The sequence below is a fragment of the Neolamprologus multifasciatus genome, chromosome 5 (assembly GCF_963576455.1).
Source record: "Neolamprologus multifasciatus chromosome 5, fNeoMul1.2, whole genome shotgun sequence".
Classification (NCBI taxonomy): domain Eukaryota; kingdom Metazoa; phylum Chordata; class Actinopteri; order Cichliformes; family Cichlidae; genus Neolamprologus; species Neolamprologus multifasciatus.
In genome coordinates, this window is record NC_140443.1 from 28,742,632 (window position 1) to 28,762,438 (window position 19,807).

Consider the following 19,807-nt stretch of genomic DNA (forward strand, 5'->3'; position numbering starts at 1 on the left):
ACCAACAAAGTGTGAGTGTGTGTTCTTGGAATTCTGGCATCGATCCATGGTTTTAGGAGTATCAGACGAGCTCAGATGCACTGTCTGAAAACGCTGTGCCTCGGTGGTTTTCACCCTCTGAAACTGACAGAATTGCTCCCAATACACACGAAAGGAAGCAGACACTTTGAGCCAGCTAGGAGTCAAACCTAGAATCTTCTGATCCGTAGTCAGATGCGTTATCCATTGCGCCACTGGCCCACCACCAACAAATTCAAAAGGTCAGGTGAGGTCAAAGTTTGTTCTCTGACCAAATTTGTAGAATATTTAAGAGCGTATCCATTCCAACATGAAAAACAGCACGCGCTACAAGTCAGCCAGGAGTCGAACCTAGAATCTTCTGATCCGTAGTCAGACGCGTTATCCATTGCGCCACTGGCCCCCAGCCAACAACCCCTGAAAGGTCAGGTGAGGTCAGGTCACACTTCGATCGCCAGCAAAATTCAAAGATAATCCTTCAAAATATTCCAGAAAGCAAAATCTCTTGATGCAGGCTCAAAACATCCAGGTGAGAAAAATCCCACAATGTTGATTCTATTCATAGTGTTTCCAGTTTCCAGGTGAGAACAATCAACTTTGTCGGATTTCCTTACGCGGTTGGTTGAACATCCATCCAGACATTTTGCCTCCCTTTGGCAAGGACTGCCTGAAGCTGCTATGTGAGTATAAGCAGGTGGCATGTAAGATGGCAGTCTACAGGAACCGCTTGAGATTTAGCCTCAGACCTACACAGGCTGGGATTACTCCTAAAAGTCTGCAAATGACATCATCTGTTTAAGGCCTCCAAGCTACTAGAATCTTCCAAAAGCCACAGAATCAGATGCTAAACGAACTGGTGAGAAACATTGATTTACCTACCATGTTTTAAAACCAAAAGAGGAGCTGGGCCCAAAAAGACTTGCAACTCTTCTAGATGACAAAAAGCTTCAAAGGTGATTGAATTCACTGAGAAGTGAATTCAGTCATACTTTTCATGCTGTCTAACACTGCATAAATAGCCTAAGACCAGGGAGTAGAGGCAAGCTCATCTACTTACTGTGCACAAGACACATTGGCATGCGACAGAGCGGGTCCTCCAAGGCCAGTTAAAGAGACAAACACCAAGGATGTGGACAAGTGAACAAAGATTTTGTCTGGAAGCTACAGCAAGTCTCTGTTGTTTGCCTAAGTTGTATAAACAGGAGGTAATTTAAAGACCCATTGTCTGCATGATCAACTGTGCTACATACAATATCGAAAGACTTTTGGCTTCGGTCCTCAAGCCGTCGGTAGGCAGCTGGAAACGCCATGCTCAGAACACTCTGAATTTCATGAAGAAGGTCAGCCATATCATTATGTAGGCAGATGACACTACGGTCACTTACAATGGTAGAACTCTCTTCAGTTGTCTTACAGCTACCGAAGAAGTGGTGCTAGTTCATAAGAGCTTACAGGATGACCCCACCCTCACCAACAGGACCACCCTCAACACCAACAAAGTGTGAGTGTGTGTGTGCTCTTGGAATTCTGGCATCAATCCATGGTTTTAGGAGTATCAGACGAGCTCAGATGCACTGTCTGAAAACGCTGTGCCTCGGTGCTTTTCACCCTCTGAAACTGACAGCATTGCTCCCAATACACACAAAAGGAAGCAGACACTTCGAGCCAGCTAGGAGTCGAACCTAGAATCTTCTGATCCGTAGTCAGATGCTTTATCCACTGCGCCACTGGCCCACCACCAACAAATTCAAAAGGTCAGGTGAGGTCAAAGTTTGTTCTCTGACCAAATTTGTAGAATATTTAAGAGCGTATCCATTCCAACATGAAAAACAGCACGCGCTACGAGCCACCCAGGAGTCGAACCTAGAATCTTCTGATCCGTAGTCAGACGCGTTATCCATTGCGCCACTGGCCCCCAGCCAACAACCCCTGAAAGGTCAGGTGAGGTCAGGTCACACTTCGATCGCCAGCAGAATTCAAAGATAATCCTTCAAAATATTCCAGAAAGCAAAATCTCTTGATGCAGGCTCAAAACATCCAGGTGAGAAAAATCCCACAATGTTGATTCTATTCATAGTGTTTCCAGTTTCCAGGTGAGAACAATCAACTTTGTCGGATTTCCTTACGCGGTTGGTTGAACATCCATCCAGACATTTTGCCTCCCTTTGGCAAGGACTGCCTGAAGCTGCTATGTGAGTATAAGCAGGTGGCATGTAAGATGGCAGTCTACAGGAACCGCTTGAGATTTAGCCTCAGACCTACACAGGCTGGGATTACTCCTAAAAGTCTGCAAATGACATCATCTGTTTAAGGCCTCCAAGCTACTAGAATCTTCCAAAAGCCACAGAATCAGATGCTAAACGAACTGGTGAGAAACATTGATTTACCTACCATGTTTTAAAACCAAAAGAGGAGCTGGGCCCAAAAAGACTTGCAACTCTTCTAGATGACAAAAAGCTTCAAAGGTGATTGAATTCACTGAGAAGTGAATTCAGTCATACTTTTCATGCTGTCTAACACTGCATAAATAGCCTAAGACCAGGGAGTAGAGGCAAGCTCATCTACTTACTGTGCACAAGACACATTGGCATGCGACAGAGCGGGTCCTCCAAGGCCAGTTAAAGAGACAAACACCAAGGATGTGGACAAGTGAACAAAGATTTTGTCTGGAAGCTACAGCAAGTCTCTGTTGTTTGCCTAAGTTGTATAAACAGGAGGTAATTTAAAGACCCATTGTCTGCATGATCAACTGTGCTACATACAATATCGAAAGACTTTTGCCTTCGGTCCTCAAGCCGTCGGTAGGCAGCTGGAAACGCCATGCTCAGAACACTCTGGATTTCATGAAGAAGGTCAGCCATATCGTTATGTAGGCAGATGACACTACGGTCACTTACAATGGTAGAACTCTCTTCAGTTGTCTTACAGCTACCGAAGAAGTGGTGCTAGTTCATAAGAGCTTATAGGATGACCCCACCCTCACCAACAGGACCACCCTCAACACCAACAAAGTGTGAGTGTGTGTGTGCTCTTGGAATTCTGGCATCGATCCATGGTTTTAGGAGTATCAGAGGAGCTCAGATGCACTGTCTGAAAACGCTGTGCCTCGGTGCTTTTCACCCTCTGAAACTGACAGCATTGCTCCCAATACACACAAAAGGAAGCAGACACTTCGAGCCAGCTAGGAGTTGAACCTAGAATCTTCTGATCCGTAGTTAGACGTGTTATCCATTGCGCCACTGGCCCCCAGCCAACAACCCCTGAAAGGTCAGGTGAGGTCAGGTCACACTTCAATCGCCAGCAGAATTCAAAGATAATCCTTCAAAATATTCCAGAAAGCAAAATCTCTTGATGCAGGCTCAAAACATCCAGGTGAGAAAAATCCCACAATGTTGATTCTATTCATACTGTTTCCAGTTTCCAGGTAAGAACAATCAACTTTGTCGGATTTCCTTACGCGGTTGGTTGAACATCCATCCAGACATTTTGCCTCCCTTTGGCAAGGACTGCCTGAAGCTGCTATTATAAGCAGGTGGCATGTAAGATGGCAGTCTACAGGAACCGCTTGAGATTTAGCCTCAGACCTACACAGGCTGGGATTACTCCTAAAAGTCTGCAAATGACATCATCTGTTTAAGGCCTCCAAGCTACTAGAATCTTCCAAAAGCCACAGAATCAGATGCTAAACGAACTGGTGAGAAACATTGATTTACCTACCATGTTTTAAAACCAAAAGAGGAGCTGGGCCCAAAAAGACTTGCAACTCTTCTAGATGACAAAAAGCTTCAAAGGTGATTGAATTCACTGAGAAGTGAATTCAGTCATACTTTTCATGCTGTCTAACACTGCATAAATAGCCTAAGACCAGGGAGTAGAGGCAAGCTCATCTACTTACTGTGCACAAGACACATTGGCATGCGACAGAGCGGGTCCTCCAAGGCCAGTTAAAGAGACAAACACCAAGGATGTGGACAAGTGAACAAAGATTTTGTCTGGAAGCTACAGCAAGTCTCTGTTGTTTGCCTAAGTTGTATAAACAGGAGGTAATTTAAAGACCCATTGTCTGCATGATCAACTGTGCTACATACAATATCGAAAGACTTTTGGCTTCGGTCCTCAAGCCGTCGGTAGGCAGCTGGAAACGCCATGCTCAGAACACTCTGAATTTCATGAAGAAGGTCAGCCATATCATTATGTAGGCAGATGACACTACGGTCACTTACAATGGTAGAACTCTCTTCAGTTGTCTTACAGCTACCGAAGAAGTGGTGCTAGTTCATAAGAGCTTACAGGATGACCCCACCCTCACCAACAGGACCACCCTCAACACCAACAAAGTGTGAGTGTGTGTGTGCTCTTGGAATTCTGGCATCAATCCATGGTTTTAGGAGTATCAGACGAGCTCAGATGCACTGTCTGAAAACGCTGTGCCTCGGTGCTTTTCACCCTCTGAAACTGACAGCATTGCTCCCAATACACACAAAAGGAAGCAGACACTTCGAGCCAGCTAGGAGTCGAACCTAGAATCTTCTGATCCGTAGTCAGATGCTTTATCCACTGCGCCACTGGCCCACCACCAACAAATTCAAAAGGTCAGGTGAGGTCAAAGTTTGTTCTCTGACCAAATTTGTAGAATATTTAAGAGCGTATCCATTCCAACATGAAAAACAGCACGCGCTACGAGCCACCCAGGAGTCGAACCTAGAATCTTCTGATCCGTAGTCAGACGCGTTATCCATTACGCCACTGGCCCCCAGCCAACAACCCCTGAAAGGTCAGGTGAGGTCAGGTCACACTTCGATCGCCAGCAGAATTCAAAGATAATCCTTCAAAATATTCCAGAAAGCAAAATCTCTTGATGCAGGCTCAAAACATCCAGGTGAGAAAAATCCCACAATGTTGATTCTATTCATACTGTTTCCAGTTTCCAGGTAAGAACAATCAACTTTGTCGGATTTCCTTACGCGGTTGGTTGAACATCCATCCAGACATTTTGCCTCCCTTTGGCAAGGACTGCCTGAAGCTGCTATAAGCAGGTGGCATGTAAGATGGCAGTCTACAGGAACCGCTTGAGATTTAGCCTCAGACCTACACAGGCTGGGATTACTCCTAAAAGTCTGCAAATGACATCATCTGTTTAAGGCCTCCAAGCTACTAGAATCTTCCAAAAGCCACAGAATCAGATGCTAAACGAACTGGTGAGAAACATTGATTTACCTACCATGTTTTAAAACCAAAAGAGGAGCTGGGCCCAAAAAGACTTGCAACTCTTCTAGATGACAAAAAGCTTCAAAGGTGATTGAATTCACTGAGAAGTGAATTCAGTCATACTTTTCATGCTGTCTAACACTGCATAAATAGCCTAAGACCAGGGAGTAGAGGCAAGCTCATCTACTTACTGTGCACAAGACACATTGGCATGCGACAGAGCGGGTCCTCCAAGGCCAGTTAAAGAGACAAACACCAAGGATGTGGACAAGTGAACAAAGATTTTGTCTGGAAGCTACAGCAAGTCTCTGTTGTTTGCCTAAGTTGTATAAACAGGAGGTAATTTAAAGACCCATTGTCTGCATGATCAACTGTGCTACATACAATATCGAAAGACTTTTGCCTTCGGTCCTCAAGCCGTCGGTAGGCAGCTGGAAACGCCATGCTCAGAACACTCTGGATTTCATGAAGAAGGTCAGCCATATCATTATGTAGGCAGATGACACTACGGTCACTTACAATGGTAGAACTCTCTTCAGTTGTCTTACAGCTACCGAAGAAGTGGTGCTAGTTCATAAGAGCTTACAGGATGACCCCACCCTCACCAACAGGACCACCCTCAACACCAACAAAGTGTGAGTGTGTGTGTGCTCTTGGAATTCTGGCATCGATCCATGGTTTTAGGAGTATCAGACGAGCTCAGATGCACTGTCTGAAAACGCTGTGCCTCGGTGGTTTTCACCCTCTGAAACTGACAGCATTGCTCCCAATACACACAAAAGGAAGCAGACACTTCGAGCCAGCTAGGAGTCGAACCTAGAATCTTCTGATCCGTAGTCAGATGCTTTATCCACTGCGCCACTGGCCCACCACCAACAAATTCAAAAGGTCAGGTGAGGTCAAAGTTTGTTCTCTGACCAAATTTGTAGAATATTTAAGAGCGTATCCATTCCAACATGAAAAACAGCACGCGCTACGAGCCACCCAGGAGTCGAACCTAGAATCTTCTGATCCGTAGTCAGACGCGTTATCCATTGCGCCACTGGCCCCCAGCCAACAACCCCTGAAAGGTCAGGTGAGGTCAGGTCACACTTCGATCGCCAGCAGAATTCAAAGATAATCCTTCAAAATATTCCAGAAAGCAAAATCTCTTGATGCAGGCTCAAAACATCCAGGTGAGAAAAATCCCACAATGTTGATTCTATTCATAGTGTTTCCAGTTTCCAGGTGAGAACAATCAACTTTGTCGGATTTCCTTACGCGGTTGGTTGAACATCCATCCAGACATTTTGCCTCCCTTTGGCAAGGACTGCCTGAAGCTGCTATGTGAGTATAAGCAGGTGGCATGTAAGATGGCAGTCTACAGGAACCGCTTGAGATTTAGCCTCAGACCTACACAGGCTGGGATTACTCCTAAAAGTCTGCAAATGACATCATCTGTTTAAGGCCTCCAAGCTACTAGAATCTTCCAAAAGCCACAGAATCAGATGCTAAACGAACTGGTGAGAAACATTGATTTACCTACCATGTTTTAAAACCAAAAGAGGAGCTGGGCCCAAAAAGACTTGCAACTCTTCTAGATGACAAAAAGCTTCAAAGGTGATTGAATTCACTGAGAAGTGAATTCAGTCATACTTTTCATGCTGTCTAACACTGCATAAATAGCCTAAGACCAGGGAGTAGAGGCAAGCTCATCTACTTACTGTGCACAAGACACATTGGCATGCGACAGAGCGGGTCCTCCAAGGCCAGTTAAAGAGACAAACACCAAGGATGTGGACAAGTGAACAAAGATTTTGTCTGGAAGCTACAGCAAGTCTCTGTTGTTTGCCTAAGTTGTATAAACAGGAGGTAATTTAAAGACCCATTGTCTGCATGATCAACTGTGCTACATACAATATCGAAAGACTTTTGCCTTCGGTCCTCAAGCCGTCGGTAGGCAGCTGGAAACGCCATGCTCAGAACACTCTGGATTTCATGAAGAAGGTCAGCCATATCGTTATGTAGGCAGATGACACTACGGTCACTTACAATGGTAGAACTCTCTTCAGTTGTCTTACAGCTACCGAAGAAGTGGTGCTAGTTCATAAGAGCTTATAGGATGACCCCACCCTCACCAACAGGACCACCCTCAACACCAACAAAGTGTGAGTGTGTGTGTGCTCTTGGAATTCTGGCATCGATCCATGGTTTTAGGAGTATCAGAGGAGCTCAGATGCACTGTCTGAAAACGCTGTGCCTCGGTGCTTTTCACCCTCTGAAACTGACAGCATTGCTCCCAATACACACAAAAGGAAGCAGACACTTCGAGCCAGCTAGGAGTTGAACCTAGAATCTTCTGATCCGTAGTTAGACGTGTTATCCATTGCGCCACTGGCCCCCAGCCAACAACCCCTGAAAGGTCAGGTGAGGTCAGGTCACACTTCGATCGCCAGCAGAATTCAAAGATAATCCTTCAAAATATTCCAGAAAGCAAAATCTCTTGATGCAGGCTCAAAACATCCAGGTGAGAAAAATCCCACAATGTTGATTCTATTCATACTGTTTCCAGTTTCCAGGTGAGAACAATCAACTTTGTCGGATTTCCTTACGCGGTTGGTTGAACATCCATCCAGACATTTTGCCTCCCTTTGGCAAGGACTGCCTGAAGCTGCTATGTGAGTATAAGCAGGTGGCATGTAAGATGGCAGTCTACAGGAACCGCTTGAGATTTAGCCTCAGACCTACACAGGCTGGGATTACTCCTAAAAGTCTGCAAATGACATCATCTGTTTAAGGCCTCCAAGCTACTAGAATCTTCCAAAAGCCACAGAATCAGATGCTAAACGAACTGGTGAGAAACATTGATTTACCTACCATGTTTTAAAACCAAAAGAGGAGCTGGGCCCAAAAAGACTTGCAACTCTTCTAGATGACAAAAAGCTTCAAAGGTGATTGAATTCACTGAGAAGTGAATTCAGTCATACTTTTCATGCTGTCTAACACTGCATAAATAGCCTAAGACCAGGGAGTAGAGGCAAGCTCATCTACTTACTGTGCACAAGACACATTGGCATGCGACAGAGCGGGTCCTCCAAGGCCAGTTAAAGAGACAAACACCAAGGATGTGGACAAGTGAACAAAGATTTTGTCTGGAAGCTACAGCAAGTCTCTGTTGTTTGCCTAAGTTGTATAAACAGGAGGTAATTTAAAGACCCATTGTCTGCATGATCAACTGTGCTACATACAATATCGAAAGACTTTTGCCTTCGGTCCTCAAGCCGTCGGTAGGCAGCTGGAAACGCCATGCTCAGAACACTCTGGATTTCATGAAGAAGGTCAGCCATATCGTTATGTAGGCAGATGACACTACGGTCACTTACAATGGTAGAACTCTCTTCAGTTGTCTTACAGCTACCGAAGAAGTGGTGCTAGTTCATAAGAGCTTACAGGATGACCCCACCCTCACCAACAGGACCACCCTCAACACCAACAAAGTGTGAGTGTGTGTGTGCTCTTGGAATTCTGGCATCGATCCATGGTTTTAGGAGTATCAGACGAGCTCAGATGCACTGTCTGAAAACGCTGTGCCTCGGTGGTTTTCACCCTCTGAAACTGACAGCATTGCTCCCAATACACACGAAAGGAAGCAGACACTTCGAGCCAGCTAGGAGTCGAACCTAGAATCTTCTGAGCCGTAGTCAGATGCATTATCCATTGCGCCACTGGCCCACCACCAACAAATTCAAAAGGTCAGGTGAGGTCAAAGTTTGTTCTCTGACCAAATTTGTAGAATATTTAAGAGCGTATCCATTCCAACATGAAAAACAGCACGCGCTACAAGCTAGCCAGGAGTCGAACCTAGAATCTTCTGATCCGTAGTCAGACGCGTTATCCATTACGCCACTGGCCCCCAGCCAACAACCCCTGAAAGGTCAGGTGAGGTCAGGTCACACTTCGATCGCCAGCAGAATTCAAAGATAATCCTTCAAAATATTCCAGAAAGCAAAATCTCTTGATGCAGGCTCAAAACATCCAGGTGAGAAAAATCCCACAATGTTGATTCTATTCATAGTGTTTCCAGTTTCCAGGTGAGAACAATCAACTTTGTCGGATTTCCTTACGCGGTTGGTTGAACATCCATCCAGACATTTTGCCTCCCTTTGGCAAGGACTGCCTGAAGCTGCTATGTATAAGCAGGTGGCATGTAAGATGGCAGTCTACAGGAACCGCTTGAGATTTAGCCTCAGACCTACACAGGCTGGGATTACTCCTAAAAGTCTGCAAATGACATCATCTGTTTAAGGCCTCCAAGCTACTAGAATCTTCCAAAAGCCACAGAATCAGATGCTAAACGAACTGGTGAGAAACATTGATTTACCTACCATGTTTTAAAACCAAAAGAGGAGCTGGGCCCAAAAAGACTTGCAACTCTTCTAGATGACAAAAAGCTTCAAAGGTGATTGAATTCACTGAGAAGTGAATTCAGTCATACTTTTCATGCTGTCTAACACTGCATAAATAGCCTAAGACCAGGGAGTAGAGGCAAGCTCATCTACTTACTGTGCACAAGACACATTGGCATGCGACAGAGCGGGTCCTCCAAGGCCAGTTAAAGAGACAAACACCAAGGATGTGGACAAGTGAACAAAGATTTTGTCTGGAAGCTACAGCAAGTCTCTGTTGTTTGCCTAAGTTGTATAAACAGGAGGTAATTTAAAGACCCATTGTCTGCATGATCAACTGTGCTACATACAATATCGAAAGACTTTTGGCTTCGGTCCTCAAGCCGTCGGTAGGCAGCTGGAAACGCCATGCTCAGAACACTCTGAATTTCATGAAGAAGGTCAGCCATATCATTATGTAGGCAGATGACACTACGGTCACTTACAATGGTAGAACTCTCTTCAGTTGTCTTACAGCTACCGAAGAAGTGGTGCTAGTTCATAAGAGCTTACAGGATGACCCCACCCTCACCAACAGGACCACCCTCAACACCAACAAAGTGTGAGTGTGTGTGTGCTCTTGGAATTCTGGCATCAATCCATGGTTTTAGGAGTATCAGACGAGCTCAGATGCACTGTCTGAAAACGCTGTGCCTCGGTGCTTTTCACCCTCTGAAACTGACAGCATTGCTCCCAATACACACAAAAGGAAGCAGACACTTCGAGCCAGCTAGGAGTCGAACCTAGAATCTTCTGATCCGTAGTCAGATGCTTTATCCACTGCGCCACTGGCCCACCACCAACAAATTCAAAAGGTCAGGTGAGGTCAAAGTTTGTTCTCTGACCAAATTTGTAGAATATTTAAGAGCGTATCCATTCCAACATGAAAAACAGCACGCGCTACGAGCCACCCAGGAGTCGAACCTAGAATCTTCTGATCCGTAGTCAGACGCGTTATCCATTGCGCCACTGGCCCCCAGCCAACAACCCCTGAAAGGTCAGGTGAGGTCAGGTCACACTTCGATCGCCAGCAGAATTCAAAGATAATCCTTCAAAATATTCCAGAAAGCAAAATCTCTTGATGCAGGCTCAAAACATCCAGGTGAGAAAAATCCCACAATGTTGATTCTATTCATAGTGTTTCCAGTTTCCAGGTGAGAACAATCAACTTTGTCGGATTTCCTTACGCGGTTGGTTGAACATCCATCCAGACATTTTGCCTCCCTTTGGCAAGGACTGCCTGAAGCTGCTATGTGAGTATAAGCAGGTGGCATGTAAGATGGCAGTCTACAGGAACCGCTTGAGATTTAGCCTCAGACCTACACAGGCTGGGATTACTCCTAAAAGTCTGCAAATGACATCATCTGTTTAAGGCCTCCAAGCTACTAGAATCTTCCAAAAGCCACAGAATCAGATGCTAAACGAACTGGTGAGAAACATTGATTTACCTACCATGTTTTAAAACCAAAAGAGGAGCTGGGCCCAAAAAGACTTGCAACTCTTCTAGATGACAAAAAGCTTCAAAGGTGATTGAATTCACTGAGAAGTGAATTCAGTCATACTTTTCATGCTGTCTAACACTGCATAAATAGCCTAAGACCAGGGAGTAGAGGCAAGCTCATCTACTTACTGTGCACAAGACACATTGGCATGCGACAGAGCGGGTCCTCCAAGGCCAGTTAAAGAGACAAACACCAAGGATGTGGACAAGTGAACAAAGATTTTGTCTGGAAGCTACAGCAAGTCTCTGTTGTTTGCCTAAGTTGTATAAACAGGAGGTAATTTAAAGACCCATTGTCTGCATGATCAACTGTGCTACATACAATATCGAAAGACTTTTGGCTTCGGTCCTCAAGCCGTCGGTAGGCAGCTGGAAACGCCATGCTCAGAACACTCTGAATTTCATGAAGAAGGTCAGCCATATCGTTATGTAGGCAGATGACACTACGGTCACTTACAATGGTAGAACTCTCTTCAGTTGTCTTACAGCTACCGAAGAAGTGGTGCTAGTTCATAAGAGCTTACAGGATGACCCCACCCTCACCAACAGGACCACCCTCAACACCAACAAAGTGTGAGTGTGTGTGTGCTCTTGGAATTCTGGCATCAATCCATGGTTTTAGGAGTATCAGAGGAGCTCAGATGCACTGTCTGAAAACGCTGTGCCTCGGTGCTTTTCACCCTCTGAAACTGACAGCATTGCTCCCAATACACACAAAAGGAAGCAGACACTTCGAGCCAGCTAGGAGTCGAACCTAGAATCTTCTGATCCGTAGTCAGATGCGTTATCCATTGCGCCACTGGCCCACCACCAACAAATTCAAAAGGTCAGGTGAGGTCAAAGTTTGTTCTCTGACCAAATTTGTAGAATATTTAAGAGCGTATCCATTCCAACATGAAAAACAGCACGCGCTACGAGCCACCCAGGAGTCGAACCTAGAATCTTCTGATCCGTAGTCAGACGCGTTATCCATTGCGCCACTGGCCCCCAGCCAACAACCCCTGAAAGGTCAGGTGAGGTCAGGTCACACTTCGATCGCCAGCAGAATTCAAAGATAATCCTTCAAAATATTCCAGAAAGCAAAATCTCTTGATGCAGGCTCAAAACATCCAGGTGAGAAAAATCCCACAATGTTGATTCTATTCATACTGTTTCCAGTTTCCAGGTGAGAACAATCAACTTTGTCGGATTTCCTTACGCGGTTGGTTGAACATCCATCCAGACATTTTGCCTCCCTTTGGCAAGGACTGCCTGAAGCTGCTATGTGAGTATAAGCAGGTGGCATGTAAGATGGCAGTCTACAGGAACCGCTTGAGATTTAGCCTCAGACCTACACAGGCTGGGATTACTCCTAAAAGTCTGCAAATGACATCATCTGTTTAAGGCCTCCAAGCTACTAGAATCTTCCAAAAGCCACAGAATCAGATGCTAAACGAACTGGTGAGAAACATTGATTTACCTACCATGTTTTAAAACCAAAAGAGGAGCTGGGCCCAAAAAGACTTGCAACTCTTCTAGATGACAAAAAGCTTCAAAGGTGATTGAATTCACTGAGAAGTGAATTCAGTCATACTTTTCATGCTGTCTAACACTGCATAAATAGCCTAAGACCAGGGAGTAGAGGCAAGCTCATCTACTTACTGTGCACAAGACACATTGGCATGTGACAGAGCGGGTCCTCCAAGGCCAGTTAAAGAGACAAACACCAAGGATGTGGACAAGTGAACAAAGATTTTGTCTGGAAGCTACAGCAAGTCTCTGTTGTTTGCCTAAGTTGTATAAACAGGAGGTAATTTAAAGACCCATTGTCTGCATGATCAACTGTGCTACATACAATATCGAAAGACTTTTGCCTTCGGTCCTCAAGCCGTCGGTAGGCAGCTGGAAACGCCATGCTCAGAACACTCTGGATTTCATGAAGAAGGTCAGCCATATCGTTATGTAGGCAGATGACACTACGGTCACTTACAATGGTAGAACTCTCTTCAGTTGTCTTACAGCTACCGAAGAAGTGGTGCTAGTTCATAAGAGCTTACAGGATGACCCCACCCTCACCAACAGGACCACCCTCAACACCAACAAAGTGTGAGTGTGTGTGTGCTCTTGGAATTCTGGCATCGATCCATGGTTTTAGGAGTATCAGACGAGCTCAGATGCACTGTCTGAAAACGCTGTGCCTCGGTGCTTTTCACCCTCCGAAACTGACAGCATTGCTCCCAATACACACAAAAGGAAGCAGACACTTCGAGCCAGCCAGGAGTCGAACCTAGAATCTTCTGATCCGTAGTCAGATGCTTTATCCATTGCGCCACTGGCCCCCAGCCAACAAATTCAAAAGGTCAGGTGAGGTCAAAGTTTGTTCTCTGACCAAATTTGTAGAATATTTAAGAGCGTATCCATTCCAACATGAAAAACAGCACGCGCTACGAGCCACCCAGGAGTCGAACCTAGAATCTTCTGATCCGTAGTCAGACGCGTTATCCATTGCGCCACTGGCCCCCAACCAACAACCCCTGAAAGGTCAGGTGAGGTCAGGTCACACTTCGATCGCCAGCAGAATTCAAAGATAATCCTTCAAAATATTCCAGAAAGCAAAATCTCTTGATGCAGGCTCAAAACATCCAGGTGAGAAAAATCCCACAATGTTGATTCTATTCATACTGTTTCCAGTTTCCAGGTGAGAACAATCAACTTTGTCGGATTTCCTTACGCGGTTGGTTGAACATCCATCCAGACATTTTGCCTCCCTTTGGCAAGGACTGCCTGAAGCTGCTATGTGAGTATAAGCAGGTGGCATGTAAGATGGCAGTCTACAGGAACCGCTTGAGATTTAGCCTCAGACCTACACAGGCTGGGATTACTCCTAAAAGTCTGCAAATGACATCATCTGTTTAAGGCCTCCAAGCTACTAGAATCTTCCAAAAGCCACAGAATCAGATGCTAAACGAACTGGTGAGAAACATTGATTTACCTACCATGTTTTAAAACCAAAAGAGGAGCTGGGCCCAAAAAGACTTGCAACTCTTCTAGATGACAAAAAGCTTCAAAGGTGATTGAATTCACTGAGAAGTGAATTCAGTCATACTTTTCATGCTGTCTAACACTGCATAAATAGCCTAAGACCAGGGAGTAGAGGCAAGCTCATCTACTTACTGTGCACAAGACACATTGGCATGCGACAGAGCGGGTCCTCCAAGGCCAGTTAAAGAGACAAACACCAAGGATGTGGACAAGTGAACAAAGATTTTGTCTGGAAGCTACAGCAAGTCTCTGTTGTTTGCCTAAGTTGTATAAACAGGAGGTAATTTAAAGACCCATTGTCTGCATGATCAACTGTGCTACATACAATATCGAAAGACTTTTGCCTTCGGTCCTCAAGCCGTCGGTAGGCAGCTGGAAACGCCATGCTCAGAACACTCTGAATTTCATGAAGAAGGTCAGCCATATCGTTATGTAGGCAGATGACACTACGGTCACTTACAATGGTAGAACTCTCTTCAGTTGTGTTACAGCTACCGAAGAAGTGGTGCTAGTTCATAAGAGCTTACAGGATGACCCCACCCTCACCAACAGGACCACCCTCAACACCAACAAAGTGTGAGTGTGTGTGTGCTCTTGGAATTCTGGCATCAATCCATGGTTTTAGGAGTATCAGAGGAGCTCAGATGCACTGTCTGAAAACGCTGTGCCTCGGTGGTTTTCACCCTCTGAAACTGACAGCATTGCTCCCAATACACACAAAAGGAAGCAGACACTTCGAGCCAGCTAGGAGTCGAACCTAGAATCTTCTGATCTGTAGTCAGATGCTTTATCCATTGCGCCACTGGCCCACCACCAACAAATTCAAAAGGTCAGGTGAGGTCAAAGTTTGTTCTCTGACCAAATTTGTAGAATATTTAAGAGCGTATCCATTCCAACATGAAAAACAGCACGCGCTACGAGCCACCCAGGAGTCGAACCTAGAATCTTCTGATCCGTAGTCAGACGCGTTATCCATTGCGCCACTGGCCCCCAGCCAACAACCCCTGAAAGGTCAGGTGAGGTCAGGTCACACTTCGATCGCCAGCAGAATTCAAAGATAATCCTTCAAAATATTCCAGAAAGCAAAATCTCTTGATGCAGGCTCAAAACATCCAGGTAAGAAAAATCCCACAATGTTGATTCTGTTTATCTGGATGTAATGTTTCCAGTTTCCAGGTGAGCATTTTCTTAATGCAGCCGTGTCTCAGAGATAATGAGAGTCAATTGTTTATATCTATTCACTTTTTAATGGTTTTCAATACCATGGAATGCTACCTGTTTTCTCACACTATTCAACTCCACTTTTCTTATTTTCCTTTCCCTTCCTCACTACACAAGAAAGAGCCACGAGGCGAACCTAGGCTATGTCCATACTAGCCCGGATAGAACTGAAAACAGCATTTCGTCTCTGCTCTCACTTCTATTTAATTATGCTTTACATTGCCTCTTGAGCATGGCTTTGAGAAGCAGCTATGTGTTGTACCCTGCATAGCTGCTATGACAGGAAAAATGTACATTTTGTCACAAGTAGAGACACCTCCTCAAACTGTTTGAACAAGATTAAATTGCAATTTATTCATGGAATAATGAGCACTTGTTTTTGTGTACGGTAGCTGCCTACAGAGCTGATTTTGTATTTACCTACCTTTGCTGACCTTTGTGTCAGACCAACCTTTGCTGGTCTGACACAAAGTAATTAGCCATTATTAAAATGACTTGCGCATATAGTGAAAGGCAGAGAGGCATAGAGATGTATATTACAATGATACCCATTCAGCAAAATTCTGGCATCGACTGTGAAGTGTGAAAAAAATAATTAAACACTCTTGTTATAATCTGTATAAAAACAAAAGTCTCACACAGTGCACTCTCACCAGTGATGTGGAGTACAGTTTGCAACTGAAAGTGTTTTTCTCTCTCTGAAAGGTAAATTAAAAATCATTTGTGGATGTGTTTCAGTACTTGACATTGTGTTATATATTTGTAAATCAAGGAAGTCAGTGGGACAAACATCCAGCGTTCTTTTGTTAACAGTGGCTCCGGAAGATTATTATCACAAGCTCAAGATTTCAACAGAAGCCATTCATTGTAGTTTGATTGCTAAGTGTAGGATTCATGTCAATGTATCTGTCCTGCCTCACCAAGACTGCAAGGGGCTTTTGTGGTCGCCCTCTCCAACAAGTGCTTCCTTGTTGAGTTTGCAGTGTCCACCAATCTCTCCTGCCTGAATGAAGTCCTCTTTGTACCTGCAGCATAAACACATTTGACTTTCAAAGCATACTCATTGATGTTTAAAAAAATAAAAACTGTATTTTCAATTGCACTGACCTCTCATGACTTCTGCGTGGCTTTCGTAAGTCCAGGTAAAGATTTGTAGCCTTGCAGAATCTAGTGTGACTACAACACTTTAATGAGGAGTCCCCCTTGCAAAAAAAATGCAAATTCATAAATATTTAGTATTCAGGTGACCAGCAAAATGTGGACCTTAAAGGCCATGAGAGTGGTCTCTTTACTAGGTTCTCTCTATACCACTGCTTTTGAACTTGAAATTATTTTAGGCTCATTGTCTGTGGACTCCTGTTGAATACTGCGTCTATTTCTACCTGTTGTTTCTTCCTGTTGACTCACAAGGCGTGTGGGAACTAAGGAAATGAGCAGACTTACTGGCCGAGTAGCCTTGCAGAGTGTTTTGAGCTCAGAGAGGCGCTCTTTGACGTAGCCGAAATCAGCCTGCTTCCAGAAAAGTTCCTGAGCGGCATCCAGTGAACGGGCCCTGACAGATTCAGACAAATCAGCAAAAGCACAACCATTACACCATTGATGACGCACACTTTGCATGAAACCACTTATACTGTGGAAAATTACATACACTGCAACTCAGCAAATCCAAAATTTCTTAATTTAAAAATCACGACAGTAACTTTGGTAATTTCACTGAATATGATGTGTGGGATAGTACCATCCAGAGTCAGCTTTGGTGCACATAGGATAGCTGAAGCGTTTCTCTGGATCACAGTTCTTCTCATAACCCCAACAAAAAGACAGATCCTGGAGTGCATCCTGTTGTCAAAATACAAATTAATATAAGCAGTGTTGTGTGTGTATGTAGGAGAGAGAGGGTGTGAGAGAGAAAGAAATAAAGAAAAGTTACATTAAATCTTATCTTTCTTTTAGAAAATCCATTAGAAATAGAATGTAATATGCAATGTGAAAGACACAGCAGTGGTGATGGACTATCTGCTAATCCATTTAATGACCTAACTAAGCTGATGCAAAGTTTGTCTAGAAGCAATGGCCCCAGGCACTTAGTTGTGTAGTTATTTTGAAGCATTAACAGAATTAACTTTATTCACTTAAGTCTTACAAAAACGAAAGTTTGCAGTTTCACCAAAATAAGATTTTAACAAGCTTTTAATTCAGCTGCTGCTATTTAGAGGAGTCTCTCTCTTGTAAAGAAGCACAGGCAAAGCAAAATAAACTGTTAAGTTTCTTCTTTCTGGGTTCAGGAAAACAATATCCATTAATAAGCAAACCAATGCACAGAAATCCAGTATTTCAAAATTGCTACTGTGTGGACCACAAGGAAATAGCTCGCATGATGCCTATACTCACAGGCAAAATAATTAATTAACCATTTTCATGTGAGTCATAAGTTAACAAGGTTACCTGTTATATTTTTTTATTCTGAAAGTAAAGCACAAAAAGGAACAAACATTAACTCCAACCAAGTTCATATCTTACTTTAAAAGGGCAGAGCGGGTCCAGGCGGCATCGCTTGGCGACCCTCTTGTTGTTGTTCAGGAAATAGGGTACGTGCTCTGGTGGCAGGGAGATCCTGCTGTAGTTGAGAGTTGGTGTTGGTGGTTTGTGGTGTGGGTTTTCAGGCGTCTCAGTGATTACCACAAAGGGTGAAAAAACTATGCTCAGTGCTACCAGGAGCAGCATAGTCAGAATTACACAGACATGCGAAATAGATGCTTCCCTTCACCGCACACTGTGAAAAGGCAAGAGGCATAGAAACAGACTCAGACTTGCAATGGGTAAAACTTAACACTGGAGTATACAAGCATGTGGGTACAAGCAAGTGCATGGGAGTGTAGCTCTGGGCTGATCTAAGCTTCACAAAAGGAAACGTTTTTTTGTTTTTTGTTAGTGTTAGTGACCTTTTTCTGTTAGTAAGCACAACTGAGGCTGCAGGGCCAAATGAGAAATATTCACTGGCAATAATGTGACCTAATATGCAGGTAGCCAGTGCAGTACCTGGTATTTACACAACAGCCAAATTTACATGATCAATGCTATTTTGTTAAAAGTATGCATGTTCTTGCACAGCCTGGAGCCTTCGTCCCAATACCATTGACTGATGATTGAATATTACAGTGTGACCTTTCTTAAAGCAGATACCACATTGTGCTGTATAACAAATGGCTCCCACACAGTTTCACATTCAAAAGAAGGGAAGGAAACGAGGAAACTGCCTTATGCTGCACGTTCGGTAACAATAGGTGGTGAAGGTTAACGTTATCGGTCATTAATTACATATTCTCCTGGTGGTAACGTTGACACAGTTAGGTAAAGGTTAAATGTGTGTGACGTTAAGGCGGTGGTACTGATGTAACTGGAGACATGAAATTAAGAGCGCTACATCAAAGCACCGGTTAAGCATATATTGATCAAACTCAGTAATACCTGTGGAACACAAGTAAGCCTAAAACACGTCACCGACGAATGTTATCTATTTTTTACGATTACGATTATGGTTAGGTATATTTTAAATCTTTAAAAGGAGTATTTTTTAAAAAGCCCTTGAGAAATCTGGCTTCATTTCCTCGAGTTTCTGACGTGCAGGAGCTCTCCGGGCGCATGAAAACTTCGTTTTTAGAGCGCTTAATTAATTCTTAAGTTTTAGCTAGCTTCCGGTCAATTAGCAAGTTAACTAAACTTTACCTCTACGTCGCGACCCTCAATAGTGACCTAACAGGCACGTGAGATGAGATTGAGGAGCTGATGTGATTATAACGCATTACTTAAACGTTTCTTCGTCTGCGGATAAAAAAAAAGGAAAATACGAACTGAGGCTAACCGGTAACTGAAGTATACTATGCAGAGGCTAACATCTAGCCTATAAGTTCTTGACAAAGACAAGGAGCCCCCTTAACGTTAATTTTAAGATAGACTAAAGAGGCAGTACAAGAAAAGGAGCAAGAAAAAATGTTTTTACATTTCCGAGAAACAAAACCTTTAAAAGAAACGACACCCTTATCAGTGGTTGCCTATAAAAGATTGCTATAAGTTTATATGAGAGACAGTTTACCTGAATGCAGTCTGCTTTCCCCAGATTGAAGCGATGCAGTGACCGGCGGTCGCCATAACACCGGAAACCTTACACCGGCGTGTAATACGAACATTCGGCCATAGGGTGGCGCTGTCCACCGCAGTTTTCTGATAGTAAACGGCACTATAACGCTCTCCACACTCCACATTATTTCAAAATACATCATTCAGTTTAATAATAAAAACACAAATATTTAGTGCAAACTTGTTAATGTGCTTTGTCTCTTACAGAATATTATTCAAATGTAACTAAAACCACTCAGTTTCAGAATATCATCTCACAGGTGTTACAATATGGCAT

At 43.9% G+C, this 19,807-nt stretch overlaps 1 protein-coding gene and 16 non-coding genes across 18 annotated transcripts in view; all 17 read right to left on the bottom strand.

Annotated features, from left to right (window-relative positions):
• Window positions 1-19,771, bottom strand: part of eogt (EGF domain-specific O-linked N-acetylglucosamine (GlcNAc) transferase) — a 37,875-nt gene extending 18,104 nt beyond the window's left edge. The window contains exons 1-6 of one of the 2 annotated variants that reach the window (XM_085159364.1): window positions 19,120-19,471; window positions 17,914-18,166; window positions 17,132-17,232; window positions 16,837-16,945; window positions 16,501-16,595; window positions 16,314-16,418 (exon numbers count right to left, since the gene is read on the bottom strand). In XM_085159364.1, coding sequence (XP_085015490.1) covers window positions 16,314-16,418; window positions 16,501-16,595; window positions 16,837-16,945; window positions 17,132-17,232; window positions 17,914-18,117 — 614 coding nt within the window. In that variant the 5' untranslated portion in view covers window positions 18,118-18,166; window positions 19,120-19,471. The other variant, XM_085159363.1, reaches the window with a different exon arrangement.
• trnar-acg (transfer RNA arginine (anticodon ACG)) lies at window positions 168-240 on the bottom strand. Its single transcript has one exon. It is a non-coding gene; the product is annotated as a tRNA-Arg (tRNA).
• On the bottom strand, window positions 349-421 carry trnar-acg (transfer RNA arginine (anticodon ACG)). The gene has a single exon. It is a non-coding gene; the product is annotated as a tRNA-Arg (tRNA).
• trnar-acg (transfer RNA arginine (anticodon ACG)) lies at window positions 1,680-1,752 on the bottom strand. Its single transcript has one exon. It is a non-coding gene; the product is annotated as a tRNA-Arg (tRNA).
• Window positions 1,861-1,933, bottom strand: trnar-acg (transfer RNA arginine (anticodon ACG)). Its single transcript has one exon. It is a non-coding gene; the product is annotated as a tRNA-Arg (tRNA).
• On the bottom strand, window positions 4,518-4,590 carry trnar-acg (transfer RNA arginine (anticodon ACG)). Its single transcript has one exon. It is a non-coding gene; the product is annotated as a tRNA-Arg (tRNA).
• On the bottom strand, window positions 4,699-4,771 carry trnar-acg (transfer RNA arginine (anticodon ACG)). The gene has a single exon. It is a non-coding gene; the product is annotated as a tRNA-Arg (tRNA).
• Window positions 6,022-6,094, bottom strand: trnar-acg (transfer RNA arginine (anticodon ACG)). The gene has a single exon. It is a non-coding gene; the product is annotated as a tRNA-Arg (tRNA).
• trnar-acg (transfer RNA arginine (anticodon ACG)) lies at window positions 6,203-6,275 on the bottom strand. The gene has a single exon. It is a non-coding gene; the product is annotated as a tRNA-Arg (tRNA).
• Window positions 8,865-8,937, bottom strand: trnar-acg (transfer RNA arginine (anticodon ACG)). Its single transcript has one exon. It is a non-coding gene; the product is annotated as a tRNA-Arg (tRNA).
• Window positions 10,373-10,445, bottom strand: trnar-acg (transfer RNA arginine (anticodon ACG)). Its single transcript has one exon. It is a non-coding gene; the product is annotated as a tRNA-Arg (tRNA).
• Window positions 10,554-10,626, bottom strand: trnar-acg (transfer RNA arginine (anticodon ACG)). The gene has a single exon. It is a non-coding gene; the product is annotated as a tRNA-Arg (tRNA).
• trnar-acg (transfer RNA arginine (anticodon ACG)) lies at window positions 11,885-11,957 on the bottom strand. Its single transcript has one exon. It is a non-coding gene; the product is annotated as a tRNA-Arg (tRNA).
• trnar-acg (transfer RNA arginine (anticodon ACG)) lies at window positions 12,066-12,138 on the bottom strand. Its single transcript has one exon. It is a non-coding gene; the product is annotated as a tRNA-Arg (tRNA).
• On the bottom strand, window positions 13,578-13,650 carry trnar-acg (transfer RNA arginine (anticodon ACG)). Its single transcript has one exon. It is a non-coding gene; the product is annotated as a tRNA-Arg (tRNA).
• On the bottom strand, window positions 14,909-14,981 carry trnac-aca (transfer RNA cysteine (anticodon ACA)). Its single transcript has one exon. It is a non-coding gene; the product is annotated as a tRNA-Cys (tRNA).
• trnar-acg (transfer RNA arginine (anticodon ACG)) lies at window positions 15,090-15,162 on the bottom strand. Its single transcript has one exon. It is a non-coding gene; the product is annotated as a tRNA-Arg (tRNA).
• Window positions 19,772-19,807: the final 36 nt, after the last annotated feature.